Below are 16,812 nucleotides of genomic sequence, written 5' to 3'. Positions count from 1 at the left end.
CAGGGATATTGCCAAAACAATACAAAAAAATGTTATCACAGGTTTTGGGGCATGCAGGGTTAAATAGGGAAAAGATCTTTCATATACGCGCATGATTACTGCATCCAATTGCACCTAAAACTAATTTCAACATTCCTTAGCAGTATTAGTTTGAGCGATTCCAAGCAACAGCATCAAAATTTAGGACTTTTTTTAATTCATGATTTTCTATTGAGCTGAAACTTTGCACAGTTTTTCAGTTCCATCTAAATCACCATTTTTCGATATCATATCTTCATGTTGAGTCACGACTAACTTTTCAAAAGGGTGTATATGAAAATGGTTGAAAAATATTCAAAAAGCTGCACAGCAAAAACGGTTCGTTCGATTGTTATGATTTTTTCAGCAAAGTTAGATAACTAAATGGTGATTACTAAAAAAATATACACTGTAAAAAAAATATTTTTTTTGCATTAAAAAATATAATTTTTGTCACAAAAACTTAAATATCTCAAAACCCTATCTTTTTACCAACGTCATTTTTTTAGGGAAAATGGTCCGTTATATTAGCTATCTACCATAAAAATTTGGTGATGGTAAACTAATAAACAAAAAAGTTATGACATTTCAAACATTTCACAATTTTTTACATTTAGTAGAAAAAAAATTTTTTACCGTGTAAATTATTTCGAGAATCACAGTTTGGTGCTGTTTTTTTTGTTAAGGGTCTTGCGGGAGTTAAACAAGTTGTTTTTACGATATTCAATATTTGTGTATTCATTTGTATTATGTATATTATATGTATAAATATTATATGTATTTATATTATATGTATATACATGTAATATATATATACATATAATATATATACATATAATATTTATACATATAAATGAATTCTCAAATTACACAACAATAATCATAGATTTGACACAATAGGGGTAAGAGAGGGCTAAGAGTTTTGGGTTTGGATTTTATTATGGGTTATGAGATCATGAAAACAGTTTTACTTATTTTTTATTTGATTTTATTTATTTTTTTACAATATCGAACACTTTGGCATTATTGTCAGAACAGTTTGAGTATAGTTTTGCTTTAATTTTATTTTCTGACAATGGAATGAAACAATGGAACTTTTGGGTTCCTTGGATCGTTTTCGCGTTATTATATTGCTCGCTGAGCTCTGAAGCCTTTATTTCGTACTCTTCCGTAGTAGTAAAACAAAATGATAATTTGGTTAAATCTTCTTCTTTTCTACGATTCGCCCATTCAAAAAGTTCTTTCGCAGTTTTAATTGGATGCTCACGTTCTTTGGCTAAACTTGCTCTTGTGGCCATGCGCTTTATTGTTCCTCCAATAGCATCACAAGGACCTTTGCCATGTGACGTAGCAAAAAAATGCCATTCTGCATCAATTCCGTACATTGATTTAAATTGACATAGGCTCGAAAAATTCTTACGGTTTTTGTACTGCGACGCTGCTCCATCAGACATAAAATATATCTTTTTGACTTCTTTATGTTTATCAACGCGTAAAAAGTTAATCATTTTGGCAATGAACAAGCTTACGGATATTGAATCGTGCCTTAAATCTTCGGAAATTACAATGAAACTAAAGTGTTCAATTTGCGAACTTCCATTAAAATAAATAACGAATGGATGAATTGTAGCTTGTTGCACGTTCCAGTGATGGGACTGAACTTCATCTTGCAATACAAAACTGTAATTTTCAGAAAAATCACAAATGACTAAAAATTCACCATTTTGTAACGTATTTTTCGTATTTTTTAAAAAGCTGGATTGCTCTGTTTTAATGAAATCGTGAGGGATTAAACTTTCTAATTTCAAGCAAAAATATGACACAAACTCATCTACAGGTTTTACAATTGTTTCTAGGTCACACCTATCCGTGGTTACCCATTGCTCAAATGATAACTGATCAATATATTTTTCTTCAAACTCACCGAATAAAGTATTTTCCAATAATGAAGAATCTGGACAATCCGAACAAGATCGTAGATAGCAATTTGATGTTGTATTTTCACACAAAAGACTACCAGTTAACATTTTAATATCCTTTGTTAAATTTATTCTTTTCAAACTATGTAAAATAAGGTTAATATTCTCATGGGTTGTGCACACACAAACATTATGTGTTCCTGAATTGGAAAGAAGCTTGCATTGCCTTGGCCGAAGGCTTGCAAATGAGGAAAAACCTACTTTAATATTATTGTGAATTTCCTTGAAGCGTGTGTAAGCTTCTTTCAATGTCGTCATCATTAATCGTTTTTGGATTGCTTGACGCTTTCCATCTTGTTTTACTGATACATAATCTTTCTGGCCAGGCATAGCTCGACTTACTTCATCATCTTCAAAATATTGAACTACTATTTCTTTTGCCTCGTCTGTTAACGCATTACTAGACCTAGTATTTTTGGTTGAAAGACAGTTATTCTTAAATAGTTTTGCCTCTTTTACTGTATATCTATTGGTTTCGAACTCATCAATGGCATCTTGAATAGACCACGAACTTGGCAGCATCGACAAAATCAATAATTTTTCTTTCCTTGTCGTGGCTGGATTCGAGAACCTTTCCTTCATATTCATAATTACCTCATCGTAGTCTGTATTTTCCACATCCTCAGGTCCTAATTTGAAGAGGTTTCTACGTACAGCTTCGTTTATTTCACGGTATTTTTTCTCTGGATAATAAACGTAGTCCATCTTCGTCCATTTAATCGGAGTCACTTTTATCCCAGCTATGCCCTCGTTAAAGCGTTCGATGTTTACCTTTTGAATACACTCATCTTCCGATTGATTTGTTGAAACAGATGTCGCTGATGGTACGGTGGCAAGGCTCTCTGCACTTGGAACTTCTAGTAATTCCTCAGTTGTTGTCGTTTTCGAACTTCCTGCGCCCTGCTCTTCCGATGATATACAGATTGCTCGTTTGTCAACGTTTAGACGGCAGGACGTGCAAATGCGTAAATTTGTATTCAATGTGGACATTGGAGCATAACCTGTCGCTTTCAGTTTATCTATGGTGCTTTCGGTGAGATTTCGTAACTCTTTTGAGCACTTTTTTTCTGCAAACGGCCTACAACAGTTGAGAAAGCGACTACTCATGTTGTTCGTTAGATTTCAACAAACAAAATCACTTTCAAGTTTTTACTGACTAGTTTGGTGTCGTTTACTTGACTGAAGAAAACTTTTACTTTACAATCCTTAATAACCATAGCGGTAGTAATTTTTTGCTTTTTCGTGAGCATTGTCATGGTACCTATCATGCATTTGTTGTTGTTGAAGTTACTCGCTTCCTCCCGATATTTATGATTCTATTCTCTGATAGGTAAATTTTTGCAGGTAAACTAGACGTCTAGAGCATTGTCGTGGTATGCACCTATTATGTATTTGTTGGTGTTGCAGTTACTCGCTTTCTCTCCATCATAAAATCTATTATCTAAGAGGTAAGTTTTTTGCAGGTAAACTAGACGCATTCGTCTATATAAAACTTTTGTTTTGCAGCTTTTATCTTAAAAATAATATTACTTATGTTTCTTATTATCAACAGGTTTTAACCCTATTAACAGAATTTTTCGCCAGTCACGTACAATAAAAATAATGACACTATCAATACTTTTGATCACTACACTGGATCGCGTCTAAGTTTCTAATAGATGCTATAATAGTTATGAATAATTAAATAAAAATATCATGAAAATAACTTGTTTAATTCATGCGGTAGCCTTAACAATAAAATCAGCATCATAATGCGATTCTCTGAATAATGTACACGGTAAAAAAACATATTTTTTTTACTAAATGTAAAAATTGTGAAATGTTTGAAATATCATAACTTTTTTGTTTATTAGTTTACCATCACCAAATTTTTATGGTAGATAGCTAATATAATGGACCGTTTTCCCTGAAAAAATCACGTTGGTAAAAAGATAGGGTTTTGAGATATTTGAGTTTGTGTGATGATATTTTTTTAATGCAAAAAAAAAATTTTTACAGTGTATATTTTCTTAGCAATCCCCATTAAGTTATCTAACTTTGCTGAAAAAATCATAACAATCGAACGAACCGTTTTTGCTGTGCAGCTTTTTGAATATTTTTCAACCATTTTCACATACACCCTTTTGAAAAGTTAGACGTGACTCTATATGAAGATTTGATATCGAAAAATGACGTTTTAGATGAAATTGAAAAACTGTGCAAAGTTTCAGATATTTTTGAAATGGTCGCTCAGGATCGACTTGCGTGCCTCCGTGGAATCCCTCTTCTAATAAATACATTTTAAACCTTATTCTCTTTGAAAAAAGGGAAAAATGGGGCAAATTGGCCAACTCTCGAAGATGATTCTGGTGATAATTAATTTAACGCTTTTTGTTTATGTAAAAAAAACAACTTCAAAATCCATTCATAATTAGGTAAAAGTGTGAATTCCCAGCCGTTGTTGGGGCATATGGGGCAAAATAAGCATTTGAAACGATCGTTAATGTATTCTTATGATTGCTAATTACACTAATTACACTAATTACACCTGCAACTATTTGCAACGATCTACAGCCGTGTTTGTTGTTTGAAAGTACATTTCATTCTCTTCTTGAATAAAAACAGGGCAAAATGGATCACTTTCACTTCCCGTGCCGTGCGGTGAATGAATTTATAACAAATCGATTTCTTTTATTTTTTACGTCAGAAATCGTCAACTTCACGTTAAAAGATCCGTTTTTTGGGTCGATTTGTCCCACTGTGGCGATGTAACTCAAAAATGACAAGAGCTACAAAAAAGTGTTGTATGGCGAAGTATTGTGAAATTCTAAGAAGTTTTTTAGAAAAATATAAAAAATATAACACTACTCCCTACACTGAAAAAAATGTTTTAAAAATTAAACTCGATATTACAAAAAAGCCTATGTTTTTAAATCGATGATCTTTTTCTGAGGAAAGCAGAACTGAAAATGTCATTTGATCATATCTGAATTCAACCACATCCAGCTCATTTTAGAAGCTCAACCTGAGAATATGGTATATAAAAAACTTGTGCGGCTAGACCTGTTCTACAAGAAAGTCACGGAAAACCCGATCTTTTTCGAATATTTAAGATAAATGTCACGGGCTAACTTCGAAAATGCCAATGATATTCATGGTGAATATCAATTGGCTTTTTTCAAAAGGTAGTCCGTGACATTTACTTCAAATATTCAAAAAAAGAGCGGGTTTTCCGTGACTTTCTTGTAGAACGGGTCTAGCCGCACAAGTTTATCATACACCATATTCTCCATACTCTCAGGTTGAGCTTCTAAAATGAGCTGGATGTGGTTGAATTTAGATATGTCGAAATGACATTTTCAACACTGATTTTAATAAAAATCGGTAAGAAACTGTACCACGTTCAACCTCAACTTCTAAATATCTCAACTGTGAAACCTTGACTGTTCCAACCAAAAATTAGAAATTTGTTATGTGAGAGAAACCAAGATTAGCAGACTTGATACACATTTAACAAAATCCGGTCAATTTGTTTGTTCCGCAAATGCCATGACGACGTCATTCGCCTTGACGGAGGCTCTCTGAGAGAATTGCGCTTGCGTGAAAACAATTTTTTTTAACATGGGAAAGGATAGGAGCTGCATTTTCAAATGCTTCTAATTCTTTATAGAAATTTTTTCAAGCAAAACGTTCTTAATGTTATCGAATGAGATTTTGATACGCTATATTATAGACATAACATTGTGATATAAAAACTTTTGTCTAAAACCAGTTATAATGTAGCTAATTGAAAGTATATTGCAAAACATTAACACTTTTTTCAATCTGAAGTCCCTAAAATATTTTAGAAGCATTTGAAAATGCAGCTCCTATCCTTTCCCATGTTAAAAAAAATTGATTTCACGCACAGCGCAATTCTCTCAGAGAGCCTCCGTCAAGGCGAATTATAGGTAGTATGTTTGAATTCATCCCCTTTTTATCGTATCCATACAATCCCAAACACCACCCACACCAACGAACATATTCGCACATACCAAAAGCATACCTCCAGCTGCATACGACTATGACATTCGTGAAAATCGGAGGGAACCTACCCGAGCAGGTCGAAAAGCATATCTTGCCACCCCATCCGTTCGTTGTTGGTGGTATAGTTTGTTCGTCCCGATTCGCAGCCAACAACAAAGACTCTCTTGCTTTTTTGGACGGGTAGCCGCACCGTTCTTCTCTCTATTCGGCGCTAGAAACTGCTGACGACGACGATGGCATCGTCGTCGGAAGGAAGGTTCAGTCAGTTGGAATTTTCACTTTCGTGCCATCGGTGTTGTGACACAGTGTTCTAGCGCCTGAGATACTGAGCGGGCTCTCAGGAGGGTGGTTCTCCAGTGTTGTGCGAAAAACTTCTTGCAGGATAGCGAAAAGGAAGTTCATCGTTACCTACCGTGTTTTGTGTTATTTATGATTGTTCTGGTCAGACAATCGCTGTGCTGTTCAAGGATGTGCTGAGTAAGGAAAATCTCTGCCACAGTTTTTCATTTCGATTGTCTGTTCGGGCGGCATGCTGAAGCTACTATAGCTAGTTTGTGTTTGTGCCAAGAATAAATTATTTGCCATCATGTCTGGTAGTGAAAAATGCGATTTTGTTAATCGGTGCGGCGATTGTGAATGTGTGTGCTCGCGCTGAGAAGGATCAAGTTCAAGGATCTCCGTTCACCCGCCGCCGTCGTCGTCACGCACCACTTCAAGTGTTGTGTTTTAATTATTCTCCTGTCGCCAGGGTTGATAGCTTGTTCAGAAGTGACATACCCACATGGGTGATGGTAGTGCCACGTACGTCTCAGCGAATGGAAAAACTCAAGGAGGACCTCAACATTTTCATTCTAGACGATAGCAATATCCACCAAATGACTACGGCCGGTTTCAGGCAAAACGGAGTAGCAGTTCCGAGTCAACAACAACAGCAATGTCGGAACTCCCCGGTTCGGATTTCTTTCACTCCGCCTCCGATCCGGCCCCTGGATGACGGGCATTCCCTAATGCTGAACCGTATTGTTGCGAATGGCATTAACAATGCAGCTACGGAACGCCTCGATAAGTTGGATACGGATGACTCTCGACGGGTAGACGGCCACCACCCGGAGCGTCACAATCACATCGCCACCGTAGGCGGGGATCACATCGAAGGTGGACACCGAGGGAACTGCTGTGGGAATTCCCCCGCAGCCCTAAGAATCGATAGTAACAATATCGAGTCTTTGATCAGTGACGACGAATACTTTCCGCATAATGATATTCCAGGTAAATACGCATAATACTACACCACGGATGGCATTTCGTGTGCTCTGCTGACCTGCATTCATTCGTTGTACCCCCCAATGGCAAAGGTTGTTGGAAGAAGTTCCTCACACGAATAGGTAGTGCACGTGTACTTTTGCTAGTGCAGTGGTTCCCAATTTTTCTCGATGTTGGGTTTATTCGAAGAATAATGAATGATGTTCTCCACCATTTAGTTTTATTTGTATACCGTATAATGGGGTGTTAAGGGATTCATTTTCACATATTACTTTGAAAAATCGCCAAATCGTTCTTACAAAAATAAAAGAAATTAATTATTACAAAGTATTAACACATCACGGCACACAGAACATTATGAATGCACAAACAAGAAACATTACAAATTGACACAACGCAACACATAACATAAATGTGCCCTGTTATCCAGATGGATAACAACTTCCAATCGCAAGATAACGAGATTTCATAATTGTTCTAGGTCCATCAGTCATCCTGGAATAGTGTTTTGTATGGCATTTCACCTTATAGTTGACAGTCTTTGCTTCTGTTTTCATAGCTTGTTTTTGTCTAGGAAAACTGATCCTAATTGGTCATTTTGTCAGGGAAAGGTTTGTATCTCTAGTATTTATCCACTGAACAAAATGGCCTGAAAGTTGGCAATCAAAATAGGGTTGCACTTCATGGGCCACTATTCTGACAGAACCCTATAAATGTGTATTAAAATTAGGCGAATATATAGGAGATATATAATAATAATATAGATCTAAATATCATTATTATTATTAGCTTTATTTACTAGGCTTTCAGCCCTAGGCTGGTTCGCTTAGGGAAAGATCTAAAAAATATCATACACTGAAATAAATTTTGTTGTTGTTTCCACCGAATCCATGGTAAAATTAAGAACTGTACCAACAATTTTCAACCGCATGCAAAATTCTGTTAATTGTACTGAAACATTGTCAATATTACCATGCGTGAAGTACCATTGGCTAAAAACATTCTTGATGTTACTATTTTGACATTGTATTTTTGACCATGTTTATCTAAGACGCGCAACATTCAAGTCTACATGGTCGAAATTACAATGCCCAAATAGTAGAACCAAGAATGTTTTTAGTCAACAGTAATACACGCATGGTAATATTGACAATGTTTCAGTACAATTAACAGAATTTTGCATTCGGTTGAAAATTGTTGGTACAGTTCTTAATTCTACCATGGATTCGGTGGAAACGACAACAAAATTTATTTCAGTGTAGTGACTTATACAGTGGTGACCCGTTTTTGTCTGCCCCTGATTTAGTCAGCTTTTTGATCAGAATTTGTCAGCTTTTTTCAACAAGACAAAATTTTACTCAGCATTGCCATTTTATATTGATTCAAAATTAATTTGATTAATGTCATTTAGCGTCATATAAAAATTACTTAACACACAAATCTCGCGTAACTTTTGAAAACGGCCAAATATGTTTGCAAACTAACACCTTCTTGCTTCAATAGTGCCTACCCAAGTAACAATGACAGCTGAATAACAGCTTATTCAGCCAAAATTTTCAAAATCAAGCCTAAAGGCGGATTATTCATCTGTTGTACAGCAATAATCCAAACTATCCAAACTTTTAAACCAATATCGTTTTAAATTGCTTGAAGATCGCGTACTTACCGTATCGCCTATATCGGCACCAACATTTCAAAAGGGCGTAACTGCTTTTTGAAATAGTGCCTTCTTTCAAAGCTCTTGATCGTATGTTCAATCTTTTGGACAATCTATAAGCACTAAAAGAAAGCTAAAATCCCCCTCTTTCTGATAGTGGGGATGGATTTCATGGGAAATATGAAATACGATCCACAGCTTCAAAAAAAGGCACTGTTTTGAAATGCAGTTACGCCCTTTTGAAATGTAGGTACCGATATGGGCTGAAAAACTTTTCTTCTCAATAACCTCTGAAACTGAACCAACGTCAAATGTTGCCTGTTGATGTAATTATAAGTTAAACATCGCCAAACATGTGACTCTGGGGTAGAAATCACTTTAGGTAAATCTCGTTCCAATATAAGAAAAAATGCAAAAATTGCCTTTTTTTCAGGAATTCCTCCAAGAGGATTTCCCTGGCCAAGTTCGCAGGGGTTGACGGTATTAAAGTGAAGGAGTTTCATTTTGATTATTGTAATGTAGTGTTCTTTGGTGAAACATATCACCTTTTTAACACTTTAATGCGCCTCCAACGGTTCATCACGAACCGGCTGCTGCAGATGGAGTATGGCTGATCATATGTATCAGACATGCTCGATAAACATGGAGGAACCGCCGGGCTCATTAGAGTCTATTCCCAAGCAATTGTTCCAAGTTGGTTGGATTTGAGAAGGTTTTGATGATCGTTACAAATCCTAATAAAAGTTTTATAGGATTTGTGACAAGTTTTGGAACCTTTTACAGCCAGCTGACTTCAAAATGTTGTTTGGGCTCTATTTCCCACGTTAATCGATTGATTTTGATTAGTAGTTTATTAATGTCATAGTCGCTTTTTTGAATTTTTATAATGTTAGTTGGTCATATTTTCTATAAATAAAGCAATTAAAATTAACCGAAGAATTAATGGGAAGGAGATTTGCAGCACTTGATTGTGCTGATAGATTCGAAGCTAACGTACGAACACTTAAACGCGCTGTTTACGTCAATGCGTTCGACGTGACATTTTGGACACAAACTGACTGCATTGACATAGGTTGACATTCCTAGGCTACGTTTGAGAAAATGACATGGCTTATCTAGGTAGGACCGATAGGACAATTGAGCGAATTTTGGATATTTTTCATAGTTTTTGTGGGGGGATTAATACATAATAGTTGACAAACAATCTTCATTATTTTTAAATTTTATTGAAATCAACTGACCAGCTTGATGTATTTTTGTTTATCTCTTGGGGCCGATTTCTTCACCTACCCGGCTTAACGACGTAAGCCTGGTTTATCTTAAACCACACTTAAAGTTAAGCCGAATTTTTAAGCCAGGTTTAAATATTTGCATTTCTTCACACCGGCTTAGCAAATGAAGGCGGTGGCTTACGCTAAGCCAAGCTTAACGAAATTTCCCATATCATTCCAGTGACTTTCCAATGGAAACGTCATTTTAAGCCGCCGATATTTTGAAATGCCCGTTAATGGCAGTGTGGAGTAACAAAACAAAGCATCCGCTCAAATTTTAGCAGGAAAAGCAGAATCGCACGGTATTTTTTTTTTGGATACAGAAGGAAATTAACAATGATGAACTACCTAGACTGTTGATATTTTACCCAACGCTAGTATCGAAGATCTTCGATTTAGATATGATCGTACCTCAACATTTAATGGTGTTCGAATTTGCCTTTCATTGTACAAAGTTGGAGTGCCATATTGCAGAAAAGGCGTTGCAATGTTGATTTTATGTTTTGATATCCAGAATCGCCTTCGAATAAATAATCTCCATTATCGCCCTGTTATAGAGTTGCATTTCGATAGTGGGTTTTTTGAAAATGTGTTGGCCGTGATATGCTCCAGAGTCCAGATCATTTTTCGAACAAATTTAAAGTTTTGAACTGTGTACATTCGAAAAAGGCAATTAATATTCATCATGAAAAAATGGGATTACATATGCGCTGTAGTAATCGAGTTTTGAAACGAGTTGCGAAACATGTATGCAATGAAAAATAAATCACTAGAACATGATTTTGTCCATCAGTACCATCGTGTTTTGCAGTGGTTCGATAGGAACGGTCATGTGTTCCATCATGCTAGACACTAAATTTTGATCAAGCAAGCTGTACTATAACCGTGACAATTTGGCAAGCTCTTGCCATGACAACTCTGGTTGGGGATCAAACAATTGGCTTCCTTAGCAGTGTTAAGATAATTCCATATTCTGAATCAGTATGCCAAACTGAGCCGCAATCCAAATTTTCATGAATTTTGGTGCCCGGGAACCTATTTAAAAAATAAACTGAAGTTTGTATGGGAGTGATTTGTCGAATCACCCCTGGTTACAATTTGTACTGGGCGGAGCTGTCAAAAGGTGATTTCCAATAATCTCTTTGAAATTGATTTTAGGTATCAAAATAAAGTTCTAAAAATCTGAAAAAAAAATCATAGTGGCTCAGAAAAAGGTGCTCTTTCGTATAAAATCAAAAAATGAATACATTTTTCAAAATTTTAAATCCCAATTGCATTATGATCATAAGGCCGTTCGCAATGCTGTCTTATTTTGTATGGCGAGTTTTAAAAATTTTGAAACTCGCCATACAAAATAAAACAGCATTGCGAACGGTCTAATACAACCGAAATCAGTTGCATTATCAATCATATTGCAATTGTTTGGTTTAGTACGAAAAACTAGTCCGTTGTGATACGCTTGGTGATACGGCAAGTATAAATCAAATTTCATAGTGCTGAGTTGTAAAAAGATATTTATAATCCACTTGCGTCAATTTTAGATAGAGGAACTTACGTATTTTCAGCAGTTTTGTTCTCTTCGTCATGGGAGGTTTTTTGAAACCTATTGAACTCAAAGTTGGCCAAATTAAGCTGAACGATATGGCCATATGGTTCAATTACGGATTATGGTAAAGTTCGATTGAATTTGCATCTTGTCACTTTAATTTGCAGAAGAGGGAGAGTCGATGAAAAGAACTCTCTCATGTTACTTTCGCCCTTATTTAAACTCAATCTAGATATGTTTCGGGCATTTTGGCCGTTAAAAACCCCTCACGACGAAAAGAACAAACCTGCCGTTAATATCCAACGTCACGAAATAAGTCATGTTTAGAAGTATGTACAGGGTGCGGCAGGAAAAAATGCGAAAAGTTCAAGGCACTATTACACGCTAAATATGGGATATATATGACTATTTTTTCATGACAGTGTATCAGTCAATGTCTATATTCTAGCACTGAAAAATAAAAATGAACACATTTGATGTTCAACATGTGATAATGTAGGTCTAATAAGCGGATATCAATAAACTGCGCGCCCAATGGTCATTAAACAAAATGACTATAACAGTAACAATATTAGCTCAAATTCGATGAACAACCAGACTACACTGATCGAGAACCATGTAGTTTCACATACCAGATGAAATAAGTACATATATTTGATGATATTGTAGAGAAAATCAAAAATTTTGTTTTATCAGATGCGAAATTTAGCGACCTGTGCGATTTTCTGCGGTTTGAAAATTCTGGTTGTCTTCATCTTCAGGCGCCGCCCTGTAAAGGTTAGTGACCAAAATGTGATTTTTTTTAATTAACTTTTCAGAAAACTAGCCTATTATAGATCATGGAACGTTGAAACATAGATTGGTTAATATCAAATGGACGAAAATGAGGTTTGAAGTTGAAAAACACTTTCGCATTTTTTCCTGCCGCATACTGTACACCACGAATAATCCTTTTTTTATTTAGAATTTTGAGTCAAAATGTTGAATATTCGATGGGCTAGACGTGCTTTGAACTAAGTTTCTGCAAGAAATCAGTGTATAAAAAGTTATTAGAAGAAATTGTTTTGAGTGTCATCCTAAGTTTGTTTATTAAAAAAATAATAGGGGGATTCACTTAACAGCGTAAGATTAAACTAAATAAACGTCGCGATCAGCAAGGCAATCTTTGATTATTTCATTCGCAAAATCATGAAACATTTCAAATAAGCAGAAAATCATGGCTTACGCAGCAATTTAATCTGTTTAGTGAGTACCCCTAATATCTCTTAAACCATAAGAGACAAACACATGTTTATTGTGACCGGATTAAAATAAATAGAAACTTCAATGCAAATATACTTTCGACTTCCAAATTTGGATGAAAAACTATCAACACGGTGCCTTTTTGAAGACTTTCAATCTAATGTAAACACTTGATTGTCCCAAAAACCGATGTTGAATATTTTATATTGACGACGCGCCGGCCGTAGATTAGGTAATTTTCTTTATCATTGCCTCCATCCGTGTCCAAACGTTTTACAATTGTATTGTTCATGTTACATGTTTTGTTAAAAATATTTTCTGTTGTTTAAAAAATGTATCCATGAAGCAGGTGAAGAAACCCAAACTCTGCAAATTGCGGCTGAAGCCTGGCTTAGCGCTGCTAAGCCACCTCAGAGCACCGCTTAAAATAAGCCACACTTAACGTAAACCGTAGCTTTATTAAACCGGGTTTAGTGGTTAAGCCGAGGTGAAGAAATCGAAAAAAAGTTAAGCCCGGCTTAAAATGTTGCTAAGCCTGGTTTAAAATTTAAGCCCAAATGAAGAAATCGGCCCTTAGGGCCGATTTCTTCACCTCGGCTTAACCGGTAAGCCAGGCTTACCCATATAGTTAAAGCTGGTTTAACGCTTAAGCCAGGGTGAAGAAATCGGCCATTAGATGGTATTATGACACCAAAAAAAAACATATCAGGAGTTCAGTTACATATTTCTGTGGGTCTTGGACCGATGACAATTTCAGGACACAAGAGATGAACGCAGAGAAGTAGAAAACGGTTTGTGATATCAAGAAATCAATTTGAAACATGACCGACTATATTTTAACATACGACACGGGGTTCGAATGATTTGATAAAAAAAAACTAAGATGCGACAACTGACTTAAAAAGCAAAAAAATATATTGAACCATACCTCAAAACCGAACAAGAAGACAAATACAAACCGTGTGACCATACCATAGGCAAATCCTGACTGACTCACCAATTGAAAACTTTCCAATCTTCTACCGTAACTTTCTGAGTCAGATTGCAACAGTGTCTCAACGGATATCATTTTCCGCGTACGGCTGGTAAACTGCTTCTGAAAGATTACGTACTCTTTTCTATCTTCGGGTCTAGTGTAGAGGTCTCAACTCTATTCAGAGTGCAGCTAGAAACCTAGCAAAAAAAATATATATATGCATGAGAATTTTCAGACATTTATTTTACAAGCCCCATTTTTTTCTTTTTTTTTTAATTTGCTGGTTCATTCTTCATTCTACTCGGTCCATGGCTGTGCGACTCCAATTCCGCACTCTGCGGATGGTCCGCAAATCGTCCTCCGTTACAGTAGCTTAAGTATGGCTGAATGTAAGAAAAAAAAATATACATAGTTTTTCATTGGAACTTATACGAATTCATTATTGATATGTATAAAAAATCCCAAAAATTGTTTTTTTAAGTGAAAAGAAAATCGTGTTAATTAAGTACTGTTACTTTTAATTCCACTAAGAATTTGCATCCGTATATACGTATTTCGACCTCAACTGTAAGGTCGTCTTCTGTGTCTTGTGCTTGACTCGACTCTTTAGCTTGTTTTAAAAATCGAAGAAATATTAGAAGCATTTGATCATCATGGGCTACTTGTCAAATTTTAAGGCTCAAAGTCAGTTTTCTAAAGCAACATAATAAAAAAAAAACGAAGGATAGATTTTTGAAAAAAAAAAAGGAAGTTATTATGTAATCTAACGTAGATCCGCGATGAATATTACTCTCAGGGCCGATTTCTTCACCTACCCGGCTTAACGACGTAAGCCTGGTTTATATTAAACCACACTTAAAGTTAAGCCAAATTCTTAAGCCAGGTTTAAATATTTGCATTTCTTCACACCGGCTTAGCAAATAAAGGCGATGGCTTACGCTAAGCCAAGCTTAACGAAATGTCCCATATCATTCCAGTGACTTTCCAATGGAAACGTCATTTTAAGCCGCCGATATTTTGAAATGCCCGTTATAGGCAGTATGGAGTAACAACAACAAATCATCCGCTGAAATTTTAGCAGGAAAAGTGTAATTACTCGGTAAATTTTTCGGATGCAGAAGGAAATAGGCAATGATGAACTACCTAGACTGTTGATATTTTACTCAACGCTAGTATCGAAGATCTTCGATTTAGTACCTACTACATATGATCGTTCCACAACATTTGGTGTTCGAATTTGCCTCTCATTGCACAAAGTTGGAGTGCCACATTGCACAAAAGGCGTTGCAATGTTGATTTAATGTTTTGATATCATGAATCGCCTTCGAGTAAATAATCTCCATTATCGCCCTGTTAGAGTTGCATTTCGATAGGGTAAATGTACCAATAGTGGTGCAATTAGTAGCTCCTTGTAGTAAAATAATTGAATAAAATTTATAAAACCACAAAACAAAAAGTTTAAAAAGTTAATCAGTAGTATTTTACTTAAATTTGCTAGGAAAAATGTAAAAACCATTGTTTATTCCATATTTTGCTAATAAATCACTTGCACCAACTATAGGTACACGGTTCCTATTATGGAGGTAAAATTTAACATTGGTTCCTATAGTGGCGCATCCCATTGAATTCTTATGGGACCCACCACTATAGGAACACTACCACCACAATAGGTGCAAAGGAGCAAAAAAATTAAGGAAAATAATTGTTTAAAATAGGTTTTTCGGCAAATCCTGAACAAAAAACTGAATTAATGTTATTAATTAGGAATGAGACATCTATTAAAAATGTCATTTGCAAGCTTTTTGGTCGAAATAGTGCTTAATTGCCACTACCACCACTATTGGTACTACCTCCACTAAGGGAGCGTTTACCCAAGTGAATTTTTGAAAATGTGTTGGTCGTGAGATGCTTCAGAGTCCAGACCATTTTTCGAAAATGTTTAAAATTTTGTTCTGTGTACATTCAATGAAAGTCACAGCAAAGTTCCTCAACTAGAAATTGAAATCCCTTAACCTTCTTTGTGAATTAGCTTGCGCCTTGGCTTGCGCTCACCTCGCTGACCTAGTGCACGTTTTGGGGTCATAATGATCCCAATGCACGACTAGGGGTAATAGAAACAGTTTATTCCACTTTTATTTCCATTCGATGGTGTTATTAATACTTTGTTTTAAAAATGTTTAAGTGCTGTTCACAAATTACGTAACGCGATATAGGATATTAATATAAAAATGCATCAATGCACGCTGCATTTAGCTTAGCTTAGCTTAGCTTAGACTGACTGCACATATCTATGTTTGCTACTCCGTGATTGACCCGAACCAATGACAGTTGCACAATGAATCAACTGAATAATTGACTGGGTGTGGTCAACATTCTCACTGTGCAGGCTTCAGAGGCTCTCTTTAACGGTACAATAACGGCGCCGGCCACGTCCTTGCAGTCAGGTTGGAAGAGGGAAGGAATGTTAATAGCAACCTTTGTTATGTGAAGTTGGCGTTTACCGCACGTCTCCACCAAAGGCTGCAGGAAGGAGTGATTGTTAGTAGGGAAGGTATCGTTGGGTCAGGATTCACTTTGATAAGTAATATGACCTGTAATATGCACGCTGCATTGTACGAAAATATAAAACAACGTTTTTTTTGCAGTACAGAAAATGTAATTTCGACCTATCTAGATTCAATGTCATCGAATATCTTCGAAAAAGAAAATTAATATTCATCATGAAAAAATGGGATTTCATGTGCGCTGTAAAAATCGAGTTTTGCAACGAGTTGCAAAACATTCTTGTAATGAAAAACAAATCACTAGAATATGATCATTTCCATCAGTATTGTCGGGCCGCCACCAAACCGGAC

The 16,812-nt window shown here is 35.9% G+C and overlaps 1 protein-coding gene and 1 long non-coding RNA gene across 4 annotated transcripts in view; both read left to right on the top strand.

Annotated features, from left to right (window-relative positions):
- Positions 1–16,812, top strand: part of LOC134291749 (uncharacterized) — a 401,595-nt gene that overhangs the window by 63,720 nt on the left and 321,063 nt on the right. The gene's annotated exons all lie outside the window — the stretch shown is intronic.
- Positions 1–16,812, top strand: part of LOC109411686 (phosphatidylinositol 4-kinase type 2-alpha) — an 83,969-nt gene that overhangs the window by 31,786 nt on the left and 35,371 nt on the right. Inside the window, exon 1 of one of the 3 annotated variants that reach the window (XM_029873546.2) lies at positions 6,198–7,271. The exons of the other annotated variants lie outside the window; for them this stretch is intronic. Coding sequence (XP_029729406.2) covers positions 6,791–7,271 — 481 coding nt within the window. The 5' untranslated portion in view covers positions 6,198–6,790. Of the gene's footprint in view, positions 1–6,197; positions 7,272–16,812 lie in introns of those variants that run through there. 3 annotated transcript variants of the gene reach the window in all.

This window comes from Aedes albopictus, chromosome 3, assembly GCF_035046485.1.
Source record: "Aedes albopictus strain Foshan chromosome 3, AalbF5, whole genome shotgun sequence".
NCBI lineage: Eukaryota > Metazoa > Arthropoda > Insecta > Diptera > Culicidae > Aedes > Aedes albopictus.
Note: the sequence above shows the minus strand (reverse complement) of the source record. Positions and strands in the feature narration are given on the sequence as shown.